This window comes from Podarcis bocagei (assembly GCF_964188305.1).
Source record: "Podarcis bocagei genome assembly, chromosome: 12".
NCBI lineage: Eukaryota > Metazoa > Chordata > Lepidosauria > Squamata > Lacertidae > Podarcis > Podarcis bocagei.
The window spans coordinates 39798254-39816497 of record NC_138137.1 but is presented as its reverse complement, the minus strand read 5'-3'; the positions used below and the strand labels follow the sequence as shown (position 1 = coordinate 39816497).

At 44.3% G+C, this 18244-nt stretch overlaps 1 protein-coding gene across 1 annotated transcript in view; it reads right to left on the bottom strand.

Moving 5' to 3' along the window:
* KIAA1217 overlaps positions 1 to 18244 on the bottom strand; it is a 375624-nt gene that overhangs the window by 2127 nt on the left and 355253 nt on the right. Inside the window, 10 exon segments of the mRNA XM_081163126.1 lie at positions 456 to 532; positions 535 to 580; positions 1097 to 2644; positions 6573 to 6692; positions 8093 to 8233; positions 8885 to 9036; positions 9863 to 10043; positions 10334 to 10829; positions 12326 to 12473; positions 12691 to 12821. Of these exon segments, the coding sequence (XP_081019252.1) occupies positions 456 to 532; positions 535 to 580; positions 1097 to 2644; positions 6573 to 6692; positions 8093 to 8233; positions 8885 to 9036; positions 9863 to 10043; positions 10334 to 10829; positions 12326 to 12473; positions 12691 to 12821 (3040 nt within the window).

Sequence of the window (18244 nt, the reverse complement as noted above, 5' to 3'; positions counted from 1 at the left end):
CGCCACAAAAACTGGGCTGTTCACAACATTGGCAATGCTTGTAGGGTTGTTAGGTGAGGGTGGAAACGTTTTGGTGGGTGGTTAATAGGCTCTCACTGCGGTCTGTTAAACAGGGAGTTAGTATTGACAGTGTCATCTGAAATGCTTCAAACGGCATCTGTTCCCGTCGCTGACATTTAGGAAACTGCAGCCAAGTACTGGAACAAAACTCAAAAAAGCAGGAGATGGTTTACTGCAGACATGCGCAAGCATGGGGTGGGGGGAGAGACAATGCTACCATTAAATATTTTCATGCCCACCCCCATTCCCCTGGATTTCCAATTCCAGATTTCAGCAGGAAGACAAAAGTCCATTATTTGGTATCATCCAAGTCGGTCACTTGACTTACACATTTACCAAACACACACAATCCGCTTTCAAGTCCAACCCAAGCTTTGGGTTTAGGGTAAAACTACCTGTCTGTACTGGCGTTGATCCTGTAGCTTGTGCGGTTTGCTTGTTTTGTCTGCGTTGCTTTGCTGTCTACTTTTGCGGCTGCAGGGATTGGCATCCTGCTGGTCTGTGAAGTGCTGGTTGAACCCTGTGAGGAAGGTTGGGGTGCCAAGGGGAAGGGGAGAGAGATAAGGGAAACATGGGGTGAGCATCAGTGCATGGGCAAGGTGGAGGCTGACGCACCATGCCAAAGCTGCTTTGAGTGAGAAGGCAAAGCCCCCAAGACATGCACGGGAAGCACCAAAAGGATCCACACCACAAGGCACACCACTGGTGTTAATTCCAGGAATCAAAAATGGAGGTCAAAGGCTCAACTACAGATCAACCTACGTTTAACTGGCAGTCCCAGGTATTTTGATTCGCCCACAGCTGACCAAGCTTCCTTTGATTGCCCATCACCAATCAGCAGGAGAGATTTTATTTTATTTTTTAAAAATGAAACCACACACAAATCTATTAGCTGTTAGACACCTAATGGATGCACCAAACAAGCCACCCGAAAGGAAGCAAACCAATCAGAAGACACCTCTTGCTTAATGGTGATTATTACGGCAGATTTTGTTTTAGAAAGCAGCTGGAGTTGTGATTTCTCATACTAAAGTACCTTACGTGAAGTTGACGGTATTGAGGGGGGTTCAACATCAGCAATAGTCTCTTCCAGCGCTAGGGGTTCTTTTGGTGAGAAAAAGCCCGGGACAGAAGTTCCCTCCGATCGGGCTGGAGCTTCAGAAACTGATTTGGGGCTCATCTCACTAATAGTGCTCTCCAGTTGCTTAATAGTCTGCTCCAGGCTGTCCAGAGTCCTGTATGTGTTCTTTCTAATTTCTTCAGTCCTAGAAGTCTGTACAGTTAGGTTTGGCTCCTCCTTCCCTGAAGCGTCATCGGGCCGACTGCTCGGGATTTCAAACCTTTTTGCCTCTTTGTGCTGTTTCACAGTGCCGTCCTCCTCCTCCTCCTCTTCATACACAACCACTTGCAAAGTTTTCTTGCCGGTTTTAGTCCCTGTGCGGATTGCCTGCGTAAGAGCAGCCAGCTGCTTTTTAGGGAATTTAAACTTGAATTTCTTCTTTGTATCAGGAATGTCCAGCTTTGACTCTGGATGTGGCGCATAAATATAAGGAGATTTCCTGAGATCCATCTCATCTGTTTCCTGCCCTTCAAGGTGTTTGGCTTGAGTCGCTGAATTAGACAGATAGCGTTGTCTGAAGTCCTGCTCAAATCTGCAGCTTGTTGCGTCATCAGCCCCATGACTCCCAGGACTGTCTGCACTGGTAACTCCTATGTTACGGGCACCACGTGTCTCAGGTTCTTGGTCTTCTTCCTCCTCCTCCTCTTCCTCTATCTTCTCTTCTGTCATCATTTTTTCCAGCTCTTCATCACATTCCTCAAATATTGTTGAAAGTCTTTTATAAGCTGATCGGATGTCCATTGGCTCATCAAAAATAATGATTACCGGCTTTTTGTCCAAGCAGACCACGGGCTCTTCACTTTCACGGTTCTCTAGTGTCCCTTGTTGGGATGTTGCTTCCTTTCTGGAATCAATGTTCACAGTCTGCACATCTTCTCCCTGCCTGTTGACTATATCGTGGACCTCTCCACTGGACAGAAACTGGACTGCTGTTTTGGTAATCATGAAAGCAATGTTCTCTGATGGTGGACTTTCATCACTTGGAGAGCTAGTTGGCGACTCTACCTCATCCATACTATTTAAGGTAACATTTCTAGGTGCCTTATGCCTCAGCACAACTTGATTATAGGCCCCAGCAGACATTTCTTGTTCCTCTGGAGACTTAGGAGAAGCCTCCTGAGTGTATGAGTCTGTTTGACTGACAGGAGGTGCCGCTGCACCACTGAGAGGCTCATTCTGGGGCAAACCATGACCAGTCTCTCTAAGTGCAGCATTGGCTGACCTTTGTCTTCCAGTTTCAACTGTTGGACATTGTGCTTCTTCTGTCCCCGTCTTCCTTTCATTGTCTAACACAATGGAGCAGTCTGTTTTCAGCTTAAGAGAATTTGTTTGTGCATACTCCTTATTCTCCAAAAGCAAATCTTTGCTGAAGGCAGAGTTTTCAGCAATGCTGGGAGCATCCGAGACCATCTCTTCTGTCTGGTGCTTGGGATGGTCACTATCTTTTGTTGCCTCCCCATACACCTAGGGGGAAGAGTTGCATTACTTAGTTACTGAGGGATAAACTTTTTTTTTTAAGGCTGGGACTATTTCCCCCCAATTATTTAGCACATCATCAGATAAAGTACAGATAATGTGAACGGGCCACTTTCTACATCAATGCAGAGCCATTTCCATGGTCTTCAGCGGATTTTTGCACCTCTTCCAGGGGTTTACTCCAAATTTGGTAGAACTTTGTATTATACACAAAACTATGCAGGCAGACAACACGGGTTCTAGAATGAGTCCTTTAAGCAACCCCTCCATAGACTTTACATCCTGTACAACATTTGTGCCATCTTGATAATATTCCTCCCTTTCAACAATTGTTTTGTATGAAACAGAAACCTTTCATTTAGGCTGTTGGACTAAACTTTGTTAGGAAACAGTGACCGCACCATTTGGACTAGAATGCTGACTGCTAACATTTAAGCCAGTTCTCCAAGCTGGCTAGCTCAGAAAGGCCTCTTCCTCTGGTATAACCATTACATTTGATTAGCGGGTGGGGTTTTTGTTTTTCTCCAGCTGGAGGGCTGCATTCTCCAGTGAGCAACCTTTCAGGGGTCACATCTAAGTGGAAGGTGGGGCAACGGAAGTGACTCTCTTATCTTGGTACAGTAGGTTATGGTCCAGCCACACAAAAGCCAGAGGTTTTTATGTGTACACTCATCCATGGGTATGGTTAGAGTTCAAGGACACAGGTCAGCCAGGCGAAGAACTGGAGGAGGCTGTGGAGCAGGGGCAAAGAGGGGCATGGCCTAGGGAGAGCCCCCAGGGCAAGGCAGAGAGGCCCAGCAAGGCATCCCTTGGCACTTGATTGTGCTACCCAAATAACACAGGGTGCCTACGGTAAATAGCTTTCGGAGCTTGTTTATTTAGAAGAGCTACATTTTTCTTTCTAACCCAAGAGGCTCTCAAGAGTGGCTTGCAAAGAAGTCTTGCAAAACAATCACATTCAAACCTGGTATTAGATTAGATGGTGGCAAGAATATTGCTGGTGGCGTTTCCTACCCCTCATCCTCAGTCTCTGCTGATGTTGAATGTCGCAACTGATACGAAAGTGGATTTTTATGTGCACAGTCAATACCTTATTTTATAGGAATGGAGAAAAGCAAGAGGTCATAATACCGGGTGTGGTTGAAGAGGCAGCACCCTGGGAAAAGAAGTTGTACCTCCCACTGCGAGGTACAACGGTGTCTGTTTCTGCTGAAAATGGATTAAGTAAGTCTGCTGGCACAGCCTATGCATTTTGGCAGCAGGGACTGCTGCAAGAGCCCTTTCCCCCTGCACACAGACACACACCCCCTGGCTAGCTCCAGCATCTACTTGCAACACTACAACGGTCCTCATGTGTATTGAGGTGCATTTATGACTCCTGGTTTGCAAAAACGGCTCCAAAAGTGACTGGCTGCGGGGGAGATCTTGCCTTTGCATTTCAAATGCATTATTGCTAGTTCAGTAAAAAGGTGCTCCCAACTTGTTACTGTGACCAGCAGGGCTACAAAGGGATGTGCAATGATGAGATATAGAGTCAAAAGAGTAAGCCTGGAAACAGATGCTTCCATTGGTAGACTACAGTTTTAGTCTGTTCGTAGCAGAAACAACTTCAAGCAAAATTGTTGCTGGACCACAACGAAAAAGGTATAGTCACATAATTTGAGAATATAGGATTTTCCATCCACATTAGATAACAATCATGGCAAGATCTGCTGCAGTTTTTGGAGTGCTCTTGGGCAAGGCAGCTTCCAGGCTCTGCCCCCCCAATAAGTAAGTGTAGCAGATCCATGGGGCTCTCTTCAGGAGGCCCCCAGCAAATGGCCAACCTTGCTGAGCCTCCATGTCGCAGCCCTGTCCATTGATACACCAACTGTATCAGTCTCCAGAATCAGAATTACTATCCTGTCACACTAAAGCCATCACAAGTGCAAGTTAACTACTTGTTTTTCAACACAGGTGTCTTGATTTTAAAAACAGAGCACAGTACAAGAGTTTGGAAGACAACTATCATTGTACAAGAGGCAACTTAAAACTTTCTCCCACCCCATGCATATGTAGTTTGTTAGCACGTCATGGAAACCATAACCCCTCCTAAGGATCCAGGAGAAAAGGTGAAAAAGGTTTCATGCAAACCAAGCGGAAGTCAAAAAGAGCCAAAGATTTAGGTGGCATTACATGGACAATTGGCATGAAGTGTTTCATGTGTTGTTGGAAATATTCTGGCTTCTAGGGTCAAAAGGCTATTCAGTATTATTATTTAAAGCTAGCAAAGGGCTACATGCCGTTCAGGGCACATGAGAGAGATGGCTCACTGCATGTTTCATCTCGCCAGTTGCAGGAAATCAGGAAACCAACATTGAATGCTGCCTTGAGTATGCCAAGTTAGAGGTGTTGAGTGTACCTATACAAAGCTGCCCTCCAGAATAGCTCAGTCAGTAGAGCATGAGACTCTTAATCTCAGGGTTGCAGGTTCAAACTACACTATGGGCAAAAGATTCCTGCTATTGCAGGGGCTTGACCCTCGTCGTCCTTTCCAGGTCCACAAGTCTATGATTGTATGAGTACCTCCTTATCTAGTCTGGTCTATAGTATAGTCATACTATTATGAGTTTCCCCCCGGTTTGGCACCTTGTCCCTGCCTGAGATATTCTACGGTCTGGATTGTGTTTATCTTTGCTAGGGAAGGAAAAGATGGCTTTGTTCCCTGGAACAGGGAGTTGAACAAATGGGAGTTATATTTTTCTTCAGGTGCAGCATCTTAATTCCACCTGATTCTACTTCAGTTATAGCCCATCTCAGAATTACTAAGCATGTATTAATACCACCCCAAAAGTCCCCTAACCATGAATGCAAAAATTAGAAAGGAATCTGCTTTGTGTAACAGTTTGCCTGCCTGGAGCTTTAGAGCTATTGCGTTGAAAGCAATATTGAAACGTGCAATTGCTTTCCCCACTTGGTGTTATCATATGTATTCCAGCTACTGCTCCTCTTATTATAAAGCAAACTTTCAAAGCAATACTGTGTTTACTCAGGAACTGTTCCGCTGTGGTCAATGCAGCTTACTCTCCGGTAAGTGTACGTAGGATTGCAGTTTTTCACTGGTCTGCAGCAAAATGGACACTACTTTATTTCAATTTTCTTAGCTTAGTATTCTCAGAGCCAAATTAAAACACTGCATCTTACAGACACTCAGATCACTACAGTGGAACCTTGAGTTGCGGGCGTAATCCGTCCTGGAGGCACGCCCACAACTCAAAGCGTTCACATCCAGAAGCGCCGCGTCTGTGCATGCACAGGGCGCGATTTAGCAGCAAAACCCGGAAGTAACCATTCCAGTACTTCCAGGCTTGCCGCGGGACACAACTTGAAAAGATGTAACCTGAAGCGGACACAACATGAGGTATGACTGTATCCTTTCTTTGGTCTCAAGAAGAGAACCTTAGGTGATGTTCGTGTTGGAATGGCTAAAATTTATTTCAGATTTACATTAGAATTTTGATTGCACAGTTGGTTGGTTTTGGGGATTGATACCTGTTTTCTATTCTGCTACACATTTGTTAGCCACCTTGAGTTCCCCGGGAAAATTAGGTGTGATAGAAAATTTAAAAATAAAAATGCCTAAGCTTCAGATCTTCAGAGCATTTGTACCCCACTGTACAACAGAGGTAATCCTAAGATTTGTGTTGAGTCACTTAAACATTTCGTCATTCACCACATATTAATTCTGTTTTCCTAAAGGCTAGTAGCATCTTGAGAACCTTGGTGCTAAGACGGGTCACAAATCTAGATACATGAAAACACAGCCAACACAGCACAAAGAGAGAGAGAAAGAGAGCACAAGGCACAGGGTTAGTCTGGAAGCAAGGGAAGAAGGTGAGGCCAAGAGGATGTGGCAGAACTCAAATGCCACTGTTACCTTCTTCTCCTTGGGATGTATTAAGGCCACAGGCCTTGCATCTTTTGTGTGAGTGTCATTTCGGGACTGTTCAACATGGCTGTTTGAGTTTACATCCATGTAAGAGCACTTCTGGAAAGCCTAGAGAGTTAAAACATGGCAGGTTATCGGAAGACCTTTTCCAATCAAGAGCCAAGTCACTTCCTTGAGCCATTCCAGTCAAGAGTTTGCTTGCTTGCTTTTCCCCTCTGAGCTTCTTCAGGACCAGCTCTGATCAAACAAGGCTATATCAACAACAGGGGCTCAGAAATTATGTCTAGGCTGAAAAGCTAAGGGTTAGTTCCTACTGGCCAGCTGTGAAGCCCTGTCTCAAAATGACAGCACAGCAATACTATATGCATTGGCTGATGAAACTACATGCCTCATGTCATGCGGGTTTATTTAAAACAAACCTTTAACCTGACAATTATGCCACAGCTAATGTTACCCGGAGATCTTTATGTGGCATACAAAGTTATAAATTCAATAATGGTTTCTCTCTCTTCCAGTCCACACTAATTGTTTGAAATGTTACAGGCTGCAAAAAAGTTACTGAAGGAGAATCAAGCTCCACGCTGCACTCCCCCAGCCTTGTTTTAGAGCTGGAATCTACAGCTGCTAGTTCTTTATAACAAGAATGCTACACCTTTTGAATAAGAGCAAGTTGTGACCAACGGTAAAAATAAAAGCACCCCAGAACATTATTACCTCATTAGTTTGCCACAGCAAGGAGGGCCTGCCATCATAGTGAGCCCCATGAGAAGATTTGTTGAAGCTTGATAACCATCTATGTGTTCACCTCCTTATTGGAATCACTGACAGATGTGAGAGCCAGTGGAGATATTATTTTAATATAACGAATAGTTTTGTCTTCCACAGACTCTGGCACGAAGAGTGCCCCCAAAGTGCACGTCAAATATGTAGTCAATACCAATTGCATAGTAAGCAACACAATCTAGCCCAAGTCAGTCACAGCTCTCAAGAGCAACAGAACGGGACTTGATTGTGACTGACAGTTGTTAGATTGCGCCCCTAGACTTCAGCAAGGTCACAGAGAAACCATTCCTATGTTACAATGAACGAGCAGGCTAGATAATCCTTAGGCAAGTTCTGAATACTTTCTTGCTGACAATAGGATCCAGAGTTCAAACCACTGGAATCGAACTCTGATCTTTGGGCCTGTTTATGGCCACAAATATTCAAATCCTCCTTCAGATCCAGTTTTTCCTGACCTGAACCAAGTTGTACCTGTATATGAAATGGATGTGTGCACAAGAAAGGCATAGAAATAAGCTTTCGCCCTCTTATCCCATTTAGTTACACCTGAGACCATATCTTGACACAGGCTGCAGCAATGAGCGGCAATGTGTATTTCCTGAAGGAGTTCACTTGCCCATTCACTTAAGTGGGACTTAATTCCCTTGGAATTGTGCTCTGGGTCCAAAGACCAGAAGTGAATGCTATCCAAAGTACATCTCTCTGCAGGTCCAGCCTCATCATACCTGTAATTCTGCCATTATTCTGTCTCCGTCCTCCTCCTCCTCCTCCTTTGCAGGTGGAATTGTGCCCAGGGGTTGAGGAGAGGCATGGTCTTCCTTAGGGACTTTTGGCTGTGCTCCTTGAGCAGCATCTTCACTGCTTTCCTAAGTAGTATAACAAACAATTTAAAAAAACTAATATTTAAGCAATTCGACCATTAGCGTGACACCAACAAAATGAAATACTCCCCTCTATTACATTTTCTTTAGTTTTCTGAATGGGAAGCATCATCCCATCCCATCCTCCAGAAGAAATTCAACGCCAATTATCACATTTAGATTTGGCAGCCTAAGACCATGCCATGCTATGTGATGGAAAGATTTTAATGTATCTCCTTGGGCGGCTGGGGGAGATAATGAAACAAACAGATGGATAAAGCAAGCAGAGAAGAGCTCACTAGAAAGGTTTCTATGGAACTGTTCTCATCGATTTTGTCAATCTGTGTTAAATATTTGGCTTCTTGAAGATTATTTGCAAATTCTTGAACATGCATAGAATGAACGCAGCTTCTAATCTGCCTCATGTTATTATAAATAAGAATACAGGGAGGATGATTCCCATAAAGGCAGGGCTGGGCAGAGCCTACTGTATGAAATGCATTTCCTGAGAGACTTCCTTCGATGCCCGTTTGGGTCACAAACCTCCACCCCACACCCCACCCCATTGGCAACTTAAGTAAGAAAGACATTGTCTTGCCCAGAAGCTCTTCCTGTTCTGGGTATCTAATTTTGCTTCCATTGCCTCAATCACCAAACCTTGACCAAAGTGCTGTCTTTCCTGGCCACGTAACTGACATCTCCCAGTCTTGTGCTTAGTCCAGATCCTATCAGATAACTGCGGCGCGGAGGCGGAGGAGGTGGAGACTTCACTGGCTTTTCGGTCTCCTGCTCTGGGTTAGGAGCCTCTTCTGAAAATTCAAGGTGCAGTGGTTTTAAAAACATGGCCTGCCACCCTAAAGTTAACCAACATGGTAATCCACTTATGTTTGATGGGAGAGATTTAACGTGCTGCTCAAATTTCCAATTAAGAATATGTTTGATGCTCAGTGTAGAAACCCTCTTGAACAGAACATTGATCAATGGGGCCTGAAAGTGCCAGATCCTTGGTTGCACTGTGCCCAAAATTGCTTTGTAAGGTATTGCTTTATAGCAGGCAAGTCCAACATGTAGATCTACTGGTAGATCACTGAACATCTGTGGTAGATCACTGGCTCCCCCCAAAGAAATTTTGCTCCCCTAAAAAAGGACCTGAACCCCAAAAAACAGGGCTTTCCTTTAAAAAAAACTCAACAACTTAGACCTGAACCCCCCAAAAGGGGGTAGATCACTGCCCATTCTTAACTCTGTGAGTAGATCGCAGCCTCTTGGGGGTTGGCCACCTCTGCTTATAGGGTAGAGGCTGCTTATAAGGACAGAGGAAGGAATGAGTTGGACTATTGGGTCCATCTAGCTTATTATCAACTACTCTGGCAGGCAGAGACACTCCAGAGTTCCATGCAGATCCTCTTTCCCAGCCCTACCTGAAGATGCCAGGAGCTTTTCTGCATGCAGGTGCCCTACCACTGAGTTATGCACCTTCCACTTATCAGCAAGTAGGGCCTACATTCCCACCAATATGTTTCCTCTAAGACTTGGAGCTCGGAAGTCAATAGTTACTGTTTTCTTTCTCATTTAAAAGAGAGGCCAGCATCGAAGCTCCACCCATCTATCTTATTGGGATGCACTAAGCCTTACCAGAGACTTCTATTTTTTCGGCTGCGTCAGCTTTCGGCGAGCCTGTGGCTTGTGGAGGCATCTCAAGGTTTGGGATTGATTTCATGATATTGGCTTGTGCTTCTTCGAGGAGTTTTTCAAATTCTTTTCCATTGTAGTGATCGAGGTTCTGCCTTTTCTCTTCCCATTTCTTCTCTGCTTTCTAAGAGAAACACACACAGAGAGAGGGGAATGTTTTCAAATCAGTTTGGGCTTCACTCTGTATTTAAATTTTTTATTTATAAACTTTTAGATGAATCAGATACGCAGAGGTGCTCCGAGTTCTGCCAGCCATCTTTGCAAAAAGACATTTATTAACGTCATGCCAAGTTTGGCACTCGAGAAACAGGACTCCTATAGCGTCCAAAAAGACAGCCCAGAGTTCTCCTGCCTCGTTCTTAGATGGCCCATAGCACCCGAAACCCTCCCTGCCATAACATGCACCACGTGTACCTCAATTGACAGAGCTCTGTTCCTGGTACTGGCGCTGTGAAGTTCCTCGATAAAAAGGCTTTGCATGGTGGAGCCATTAACTTGGGGAGACTGAGGTGCCTGCGTTTGCTGGGTGGTCGCTGTCACTGTGGCTGCTGCTGCAGCAGACTCTGGCATGGCAGGCACCAGGTGGCGTGATGCGGATGAACCTGCCGAGGGGCTGTTGGCCACGGGAGAATTTGGGGCATTGCTGACCAGTGTTGTTGAATGCTGAGACTGATGCATGACCACCGGGGAGCTTTGTGCATGGTGGACGGTCATGCTCGAGACAGGGATCACCTCTGACCTGACAGACACTTCGGCTGAGGGGTCGCCAACCTTTTGCTTTGGGGAAGCGGGGCTCTTCGCAGCGTCGTCCTGTTTTTTCAGAACTTCTGCCGCCGTTGCTTTCTCCATGGCATTGTACTGGGCAGCCTGTGAGGGATCCACACCTTTCAGCAGCCCGTCGGTAACATGCCTATAAGAGGAAGACGGTCACACGGTGAAGTATATATATAGCTAGCACTTTCTTGTTTCTCTATTGAAGAAAGGGCTCCCTCTAGTGATTTTCCGTATGAAAGTGATACTGCCTTTATAATAGGGGTGGAGAATCTCATGCTTCAGGCTCAAATGCAGCCTTCTGTCTGGCCAGTCCCTACCCCTCACTAGTCCAGCTTGCACGCATTTTTGCCTACCTGAGAAGTGGCCTTGAACTCTGATGATGTCTCGCTTTTCTGGTTAGAGAGCAGCATGTTAAGTGTGTGCAGAATCAAACCTACTGTAAAGGTAAAGGGACCCCTGACTGTTAAGCCAAGTCGCGGACGACTCTGGGGTTGCGGCGCTCATCTCGCTTTACTGGCTGAGGGAGCCGGCATTTGTCTGCAGACAGCTTCCGGGTCATGTGGCCAGCATGACAAGCCGCTTCTGGCAAAACCAGAGCAGTGCACGGAAATGCTGTTTACCTTCCCACCGGAGTGGTACCTATTATCTACTTGCACTTTTGGGTGCTTTCAAACTGCTAGGATGGCAGGAGCAGGGACTGAGCAACGGGAGCTCACCCCGTCGCAGGGATTCGAACCGCTGACCTTCTGATCAGCAAGCCCTAGGCTCTGTGGTTTAGACCACAGCGCCAAAGGTAAAATTCACATTTGGCACCATGCTCGTTTATATCTCTAGCACTGCTCACTACTGGCAGGAAGCTCTCAGAAGTTGTCAAATAAGGAATACAGCCGCCGGACTGAAAAGGGTTTCTCATTGTTGTGTTGACGGGGCATCAAAGCTAAGCATAATATATCCTTTCTCACACATGGGAGCCAGCTGTGTGAAAACCAGCAGGGCTGCTTGAGCTGTGGGGCAGGCAGATAATTTTTAGACTCTGGACTTAACTATCTTCTAGGGGTAATTCTTCAAATGTGGCAATGCAACACTGCTGTATTTGTTGGGCCCCAGGAGTGAGGTCCTAGACTTCTGCCACAAAGTCCAGTCCTGATGGCACCTCCACCACTGAGCACTCTTATCGGTCCACAGGCACCTGTTGTGTAGATTGGTGCCAAACCCTGACATCAGGCCCATCTCACACGCCTACAGTGCAAGAAGCCTAACCATATCTACTCAGAAGTGAGACCTATTGAATTCGATGGGAACTACTAGGGTAAGGAGGACTGGGAGGCTTAGAATCTTCATCTGAACTCTTTGGGCTGTAGAACAAAAAGGAAGGAGGAGGATAAGAGAAAACCCCGCCCTTTCCTGATTGATTGATTGATTGATTGATTCACTCACTCACTCGCTCACTCACTCACTCACACCGTTCCATTCCATTCATGAATCACTTCCTGTGAAACATGAAAACATCAACAATAGAAACATAGGTATATAAAACAATTATATTATTTGTAATGGCATCCGGCCAATGACCTGTCCAGAATAATGTAAAAAGAAGAAGAAAGAAATAAACAGAAGAATAAAACATATCACCTCCGGAGGGTGGTGAGGATATCGGTCATGCTGCGAACTCTCTTCAGTAGGATGTCTAGTTTATGAGGTTCCTCCTTTAAAAATCTCACAGCTTCCACCTCAATGCGGAGAATGGCCCGCATTTTATTCTGCAGTGTTGGAAATTCACCTGCAAAAACAAGAGTCATACAGCATTTTTAAGACAGAAAGGAAGACCAACATGGGCCTAATTATCACCCCCCCCCACACACACATCCCAAAATAAAAATTGGGCGAGGCAGAGGTGGAGAAAATCTCCAAATGGTCTATATAAGCGGCCCTGAGATCTATGGATGAAGGGTGGTTTTACAAATTTAACAAATAAAATAATAAAGCAAGGAAGTCACCTTTGAGGGTGGCGACAGCCTCTCCAACCTGCCGTAGAAGAAAAGCCCCATCTTCAACATCTTTCAGTGTAACAATCCTATTGGCTGTAAGAGATTCCTTCTTCAGATCTTCAACAAAACTTTCCAGCTCACTGGAAAAGCGAGAACAAGAATTGAACCCTGACTTTGTGGACAGGCAACACTAGGGACAAAATCCATTCTCAGCACCTGGGATACCGTCCTAATTTTTGTATACTGTATTACCCCAAATATAAGCCACACCTGCAAATAAGCTGCACCTTTAAAATTCAAGGGGGGGGGGGAGAAAAAAAAGACAATACCCAAATATAAGCCGCCGCTCCCTTAAAATTGGGTTACAGTTTGAAAATTGCTGCATTTGGTATAATTGTAACTCCAAGCCAATTTAAGGCTTTGATCTTGCAAGCCTGCAAAAGTTACTGTACAATTGCTAAAATCGCAAATCTCTATACAATGGCTACAATTCTGCAGGCACTCACACCCATAAATGGCAAATGAACAATTTCAAGCTCGCAAATCAGCAAGAAAACATTTTTTGGTTCTGTTTTGCCATATGTCTGTTTCAGCAGTGATATCTTAAAAGCTAACTTTTGTACTGTCATGAATTTAAGCCACACTTTAACTTTTCACGGTCGGAATATGGGGGAAAAGTGTGGCTTATATTCAGGCCAATACGTTATGTGGCAGCTGTGAAGCTCTTTACATTAATAATGATGGAGCTCATAGGGCTGATGTGAATATACAATTGCAAATCTCTGCTAAAGTACATTTCCCAAAAACAATAAATCACATTTCTTTTATTAACATATATGAAACATACCAAATGAGACAGCCCAAAGCCCCCAAAATATATATGGGCTATTCTTCCTGCTTTATGCTATTTTTGCTTTGTGTTCTGATTAAGTCTTTGACAGTATAAACAATTCCGATAATGAATATATCTATATGATTTATATTCCACAGTGCAGTTGTAAACATACATATTTGCTCAGAACTAAGCCCCACTATGCTCTATGGGATTGACTCCAAGGCAGGATTTCAGCCTATGATTATTTTCCTCAAGATTCTCCAGCTGTGTGAATAGGCTACAGTGGGTTAAATCTATATTATCACTAAAGCTATAGGGCTGTTAGAGGCAGAAATATGTATTTTAAACTACTCTTAGACTACATATTAAATGGTCAGAGCAGCCCATTGGCTTTCAGAGCATTGCCTGCTAAAAACGATTTTCTATAATCAACAATTAAAACAGAAATATTGTAGTAAAATGGCTAAGGCTGCGATCCTGTACACCAGCCTTTGACAACCTGGTGCCTTCTAGATGCCGTTGGACTACAACTCCCATCAGCCCCAGCCAGCATGAGCAATGGTGAAGGATGATGGCAGCAACATCTGGAGGGGCACCAGGTTGGAAAAGGCTGCTGTCACACTCACAAGGGAACTCAGAGGGATTAACTTCAGAGGAGGCATGCATAGGATTGTAATTTAAATATTTCCTCTTAACGCAAGTGAACAGAACTGTTATGAGGAACAGGAACAGCATATTTAAGAAAAGTATGTCAACAGATGACAGATTTGCTCAACACACCTGTCTGGGCTACAGGGAAATTCATTTATCAGCAATCCTAGCTAAAACTAGATGTGAGGATTCATTAATATACAGTCATACCTCGGGTTGAATGTGCTTCGGGTTGAGCTCGTTCGAGTTGCGCTCCGCGGCAACCCGGAAGTAACGGAGCACGTTATTTCTGGGTTTTGCCGCTTGTGCATGCGCAGACGCTCAAAATGACGTCACGCGCATGCGCAGAAGCGGCGAAAAGCGACGCACGTGTGCGCAGACGTGCCGTCGCTAGTTACGTTTGCTTCTAGATGCGAACGGAGCTCCAGAACAGATCCCGTTCGAATCCAGAGATACCACTGTATTAGCTAAAAATAAAATAATTTTATTCACATCCATGGAAGCTTCTGCAGGCAGCTAACTGCTGTAAATAAGATACTCATGTGTCACTTAGCAGTGTAGCGTAGGATTAGGCTCCATGATGCAAGAAACTCTATGTGCAAAATTTGTAATCACAAGTAAGGAGAACTTGCAATCTTTCCAGAGTCCCCACTTAAACATGCTGAACGAAACATGACCCCACCCCCAAAAAAACAATGGAAAGTCTTTAGAAATGTAATATCTGCCCCAGTACTAATTCTAAACTACAGAATTACAGTTGTACCTTGGAAGTCGAACAAAATCCAGTCCGAAAGTCCGTTCGACTTCCAAAATGTTCGAAAACCAAAGCACAGCTTCTGATTGGCTGCAGGAAGCTCCTGCAGCCAATCGGAAGCCGCTGAAGCCCCATTGGATGTTCAGCTTCCAAAAATACTTCACAAACCAGAACACTCACTTCCGAGTGAGCGGTGTTCAGGAGGCAAAATGTTCGAGAACCAAGTTGTTCAAAAACCAATGTGCGACTGCACAGGCTAAGAACATCCAGTGAAGAAAATACATCAAATCTGAAAGTAATTTGAATGTTTCAAAAATCTGATTTGTTGCCTTTTTCTCAGTTGAAATGAAGAGAGTGTGTGTGTGTGTGTGTGTGTGTGTGTGTGTGTGTGTGCCAGCATCCGCAGAAACCTAGCAGTCGATCTGCCTGGTCACTAGAATCTGGGTAAGAAAAACACAACCAACCATGAAAAGGAAACAAGGATCTTTAAAATGTCTGAAAAACAGTCACTAGGGGGCAGCAAGAGAGCAGTACTTGCCAACGTCCCAGGGAAAGAAGTTCAGTGCAATATATACGCTTCCTTTGCAGGGTAGAACTACACATTACACATGTCAGCTCAATTAATGTCCAACAGCTGTTTATCAGAGAGAAAAAGCAGCTTTGGGAAAGGAATTTGGAGCAGAGAAGCAGCAGCGCCAGTGTTTCTCCTGCTTCAGCTTCTCTCTGCTGCATTTTCATTCAAAGGGTTGGAAATGATCTGAAGGCACCCAAAGCCACCACCTTCCTGAAGATAAGCAGGTCTGAGGCTTGCCAGTGCCTGGATGGGAATCACTGGTATCTCACCTTAGGGTTTCTTTGATGTAAAAGAGAGACAGACAGACAGACAAGGAATACATCTTTCCAACTCTCTCTGCACAAATCTATCTGTCTGTGTTGCAACTGTAAGTTGATCAAGCTGCAAAACTACTTTGGGGATGGGAGATAAGGAGAGGTTATGCCAGCCCATCTACCAGCTCATGAGCAGCCTGCACGGCCAGCTGTTGCAGCAAATTTCACAGGACTTTGAGGACTCTCTGAGAGGAATAGGCATGTTGGCCAAGAAAATGATGAGTGATGCTTTGCCACTCAAATAATGTGTGCTTGTATTGCCGCCTAAGCTGATTTAATCCTATCAGAAGTCAAAGGAGCGTAATCAGCTTAAATACAAGCATTTCGGTTTAATTTCAGTGATTCGTTTGAGATATGCACGAATACAATTGCTGCAAGCAAGCTTTTGGTCTACAAGGGGGGTCTCCAAAATGAATTAAAAATGCTTTATATTATTTTAAAGAAAAGATGTACGAGAATTTCACACGCTGCGGCAGTAAAATACTGTAAAACTAGAACAACCCAGAGCTGAAACCTATAGAAAATGTTTTGACACAGGCACACACAGCACTCTTGTGAACACTTCTTGGAGCAAAAATATATGGATGCAGAGGAGTATGTGATAGTTGGAGTAGCCAGTCAAATACAAGAAGCAAAGATACAGTCACTTAACACTTTTCCATTTGCGCTGTTCCTGCCCAACTACTATGTTGTCTCATTGTGGGAATCACCAGCTATATTACTATTGCTTAACATATATTTAGTGCCTGTGGTATTTTAGGGTCTCTATAGAACACAGATGTTCTTGCACAAAAAAGAAGGATGAGGTCAGAGTTGAGAGTGGGAGAAAGAGAAAAGATGCGTAGAGGAAGGTTAAGGCTCAGAAGAGGTGCAACTATGGCAGCGCAAGAATACTTCACCTTTTAATTTCAAAGCTGGGCAAATGAGTAACACACACGAGAAATTAGATATGTACCAGGACACTTCAAGCAACCAGAGGCCATGACCTGTGCTTGCAAGCTAAGAGATCCTTATGCACAGGAACCAATGTAATTGCAAGTGTTGATGATTCTTTTGTGTGGGGTAGTTGTAGCTCAGGGTTCCCAGATGTAGGTGGACTACAACTTCCATCATCCACAGTCAGCTTAGTCAGTGGTCAAGGATGATGGGGGTTGTAGTCCACTAACATCTGGGGACCCGAGGTTGAAGAACACTGTATAGCTTAGTAAGATTTTAAAGTCATTCGAAATAGCTTAACTGATTCAGATAATGGCAAGACACCTGTGGACTCCAGAATCACATGCCTTCAAAGAAGGTAGTAGGATCCTGTGCTATCCCTGGAAATGGCAAAAATGACACAATTCCTAAAGCACTAGGATTGAAAGTGTCAGACAGAAGCTGATAATAAAATCACCCTTGAAAACAGAGAAGCCATTCTGCAGATGCAGCATTCTGTAAATTGTGAGGAGTAATAAAAACAATTAATTTGCTAATGAGTAACTAACAAAATGTACACTGAAGAATTATTTGGACAGGGGATTGATTTTGCTGCAGTTTAATCAGCAAAGGTACCCGTCACCTTCACAGAAAGGTAGTTTAAGCTGATGGCCAAGTCAATAGCAAGAAATCAATTAAAATATATCAAGAAATGTCTTGTTGTAAACTCTTGGGCTGCTGTACAAAGCTCACTTAATCAGGGAGTTAGTCCCATTGAAAACCTGTTTAGTTTTGTTGAGATTTTGCTTGTTTTTATTTTATAAACACAAATACAGAACGAATTTGGTGGTTTTGTTATGTTGCTTAGGCTTGAAGGACTTCTTCATGTAGAGTCTAGTTAAACTATGGAACTCAGTCCCCCAGCAGCAGTGATAGCCCTCAACTCAGATGGCTTCAAAAGAGGATTAGACAAATTTGTGGAGGAGAGGGATTTCAATAGCTACTAGGCCTTGATGACTACAAACGACTTCCACAAGCTGCAAGCAGTAATGGTTCTCAATACCAGTGGCTGGAAACTGCAGGATGGAAGAGGGCCGAGGGTTTCTCACCAGCATCAGGACAAAGATGGGTCACTGACCTCACCCAACAGGCTCTTCTTATGCTTTCTTTCTTTTTCTTTTTTAAAAAGTGCTATTGCAATTGTGCTTCATGTTCACTGTGAGTGGCAACTTGCCCAAGGCTGGACTTCAGAGATGAGAATGCATCTTTGCCTCAGGTTTCCCCCACATCTGAACCTGTGCTCTAACCACTACATCTCTCCCCTCCACCCCTGATCCATCTCCTATTAAAGGCTGCAAATCATGCAGGCTGGTGGTCTGGATGCATCCCACATGTCTCAATCAGTCAAGCCAAAATCAACTGGGAAATCGCTTGAGAGCTACACACACTGGACAAGAGCCCATGCATGTGAAAGTATTTTTTACTTGAGCATTAAATATAAACCCTGATCCTAACCCTTG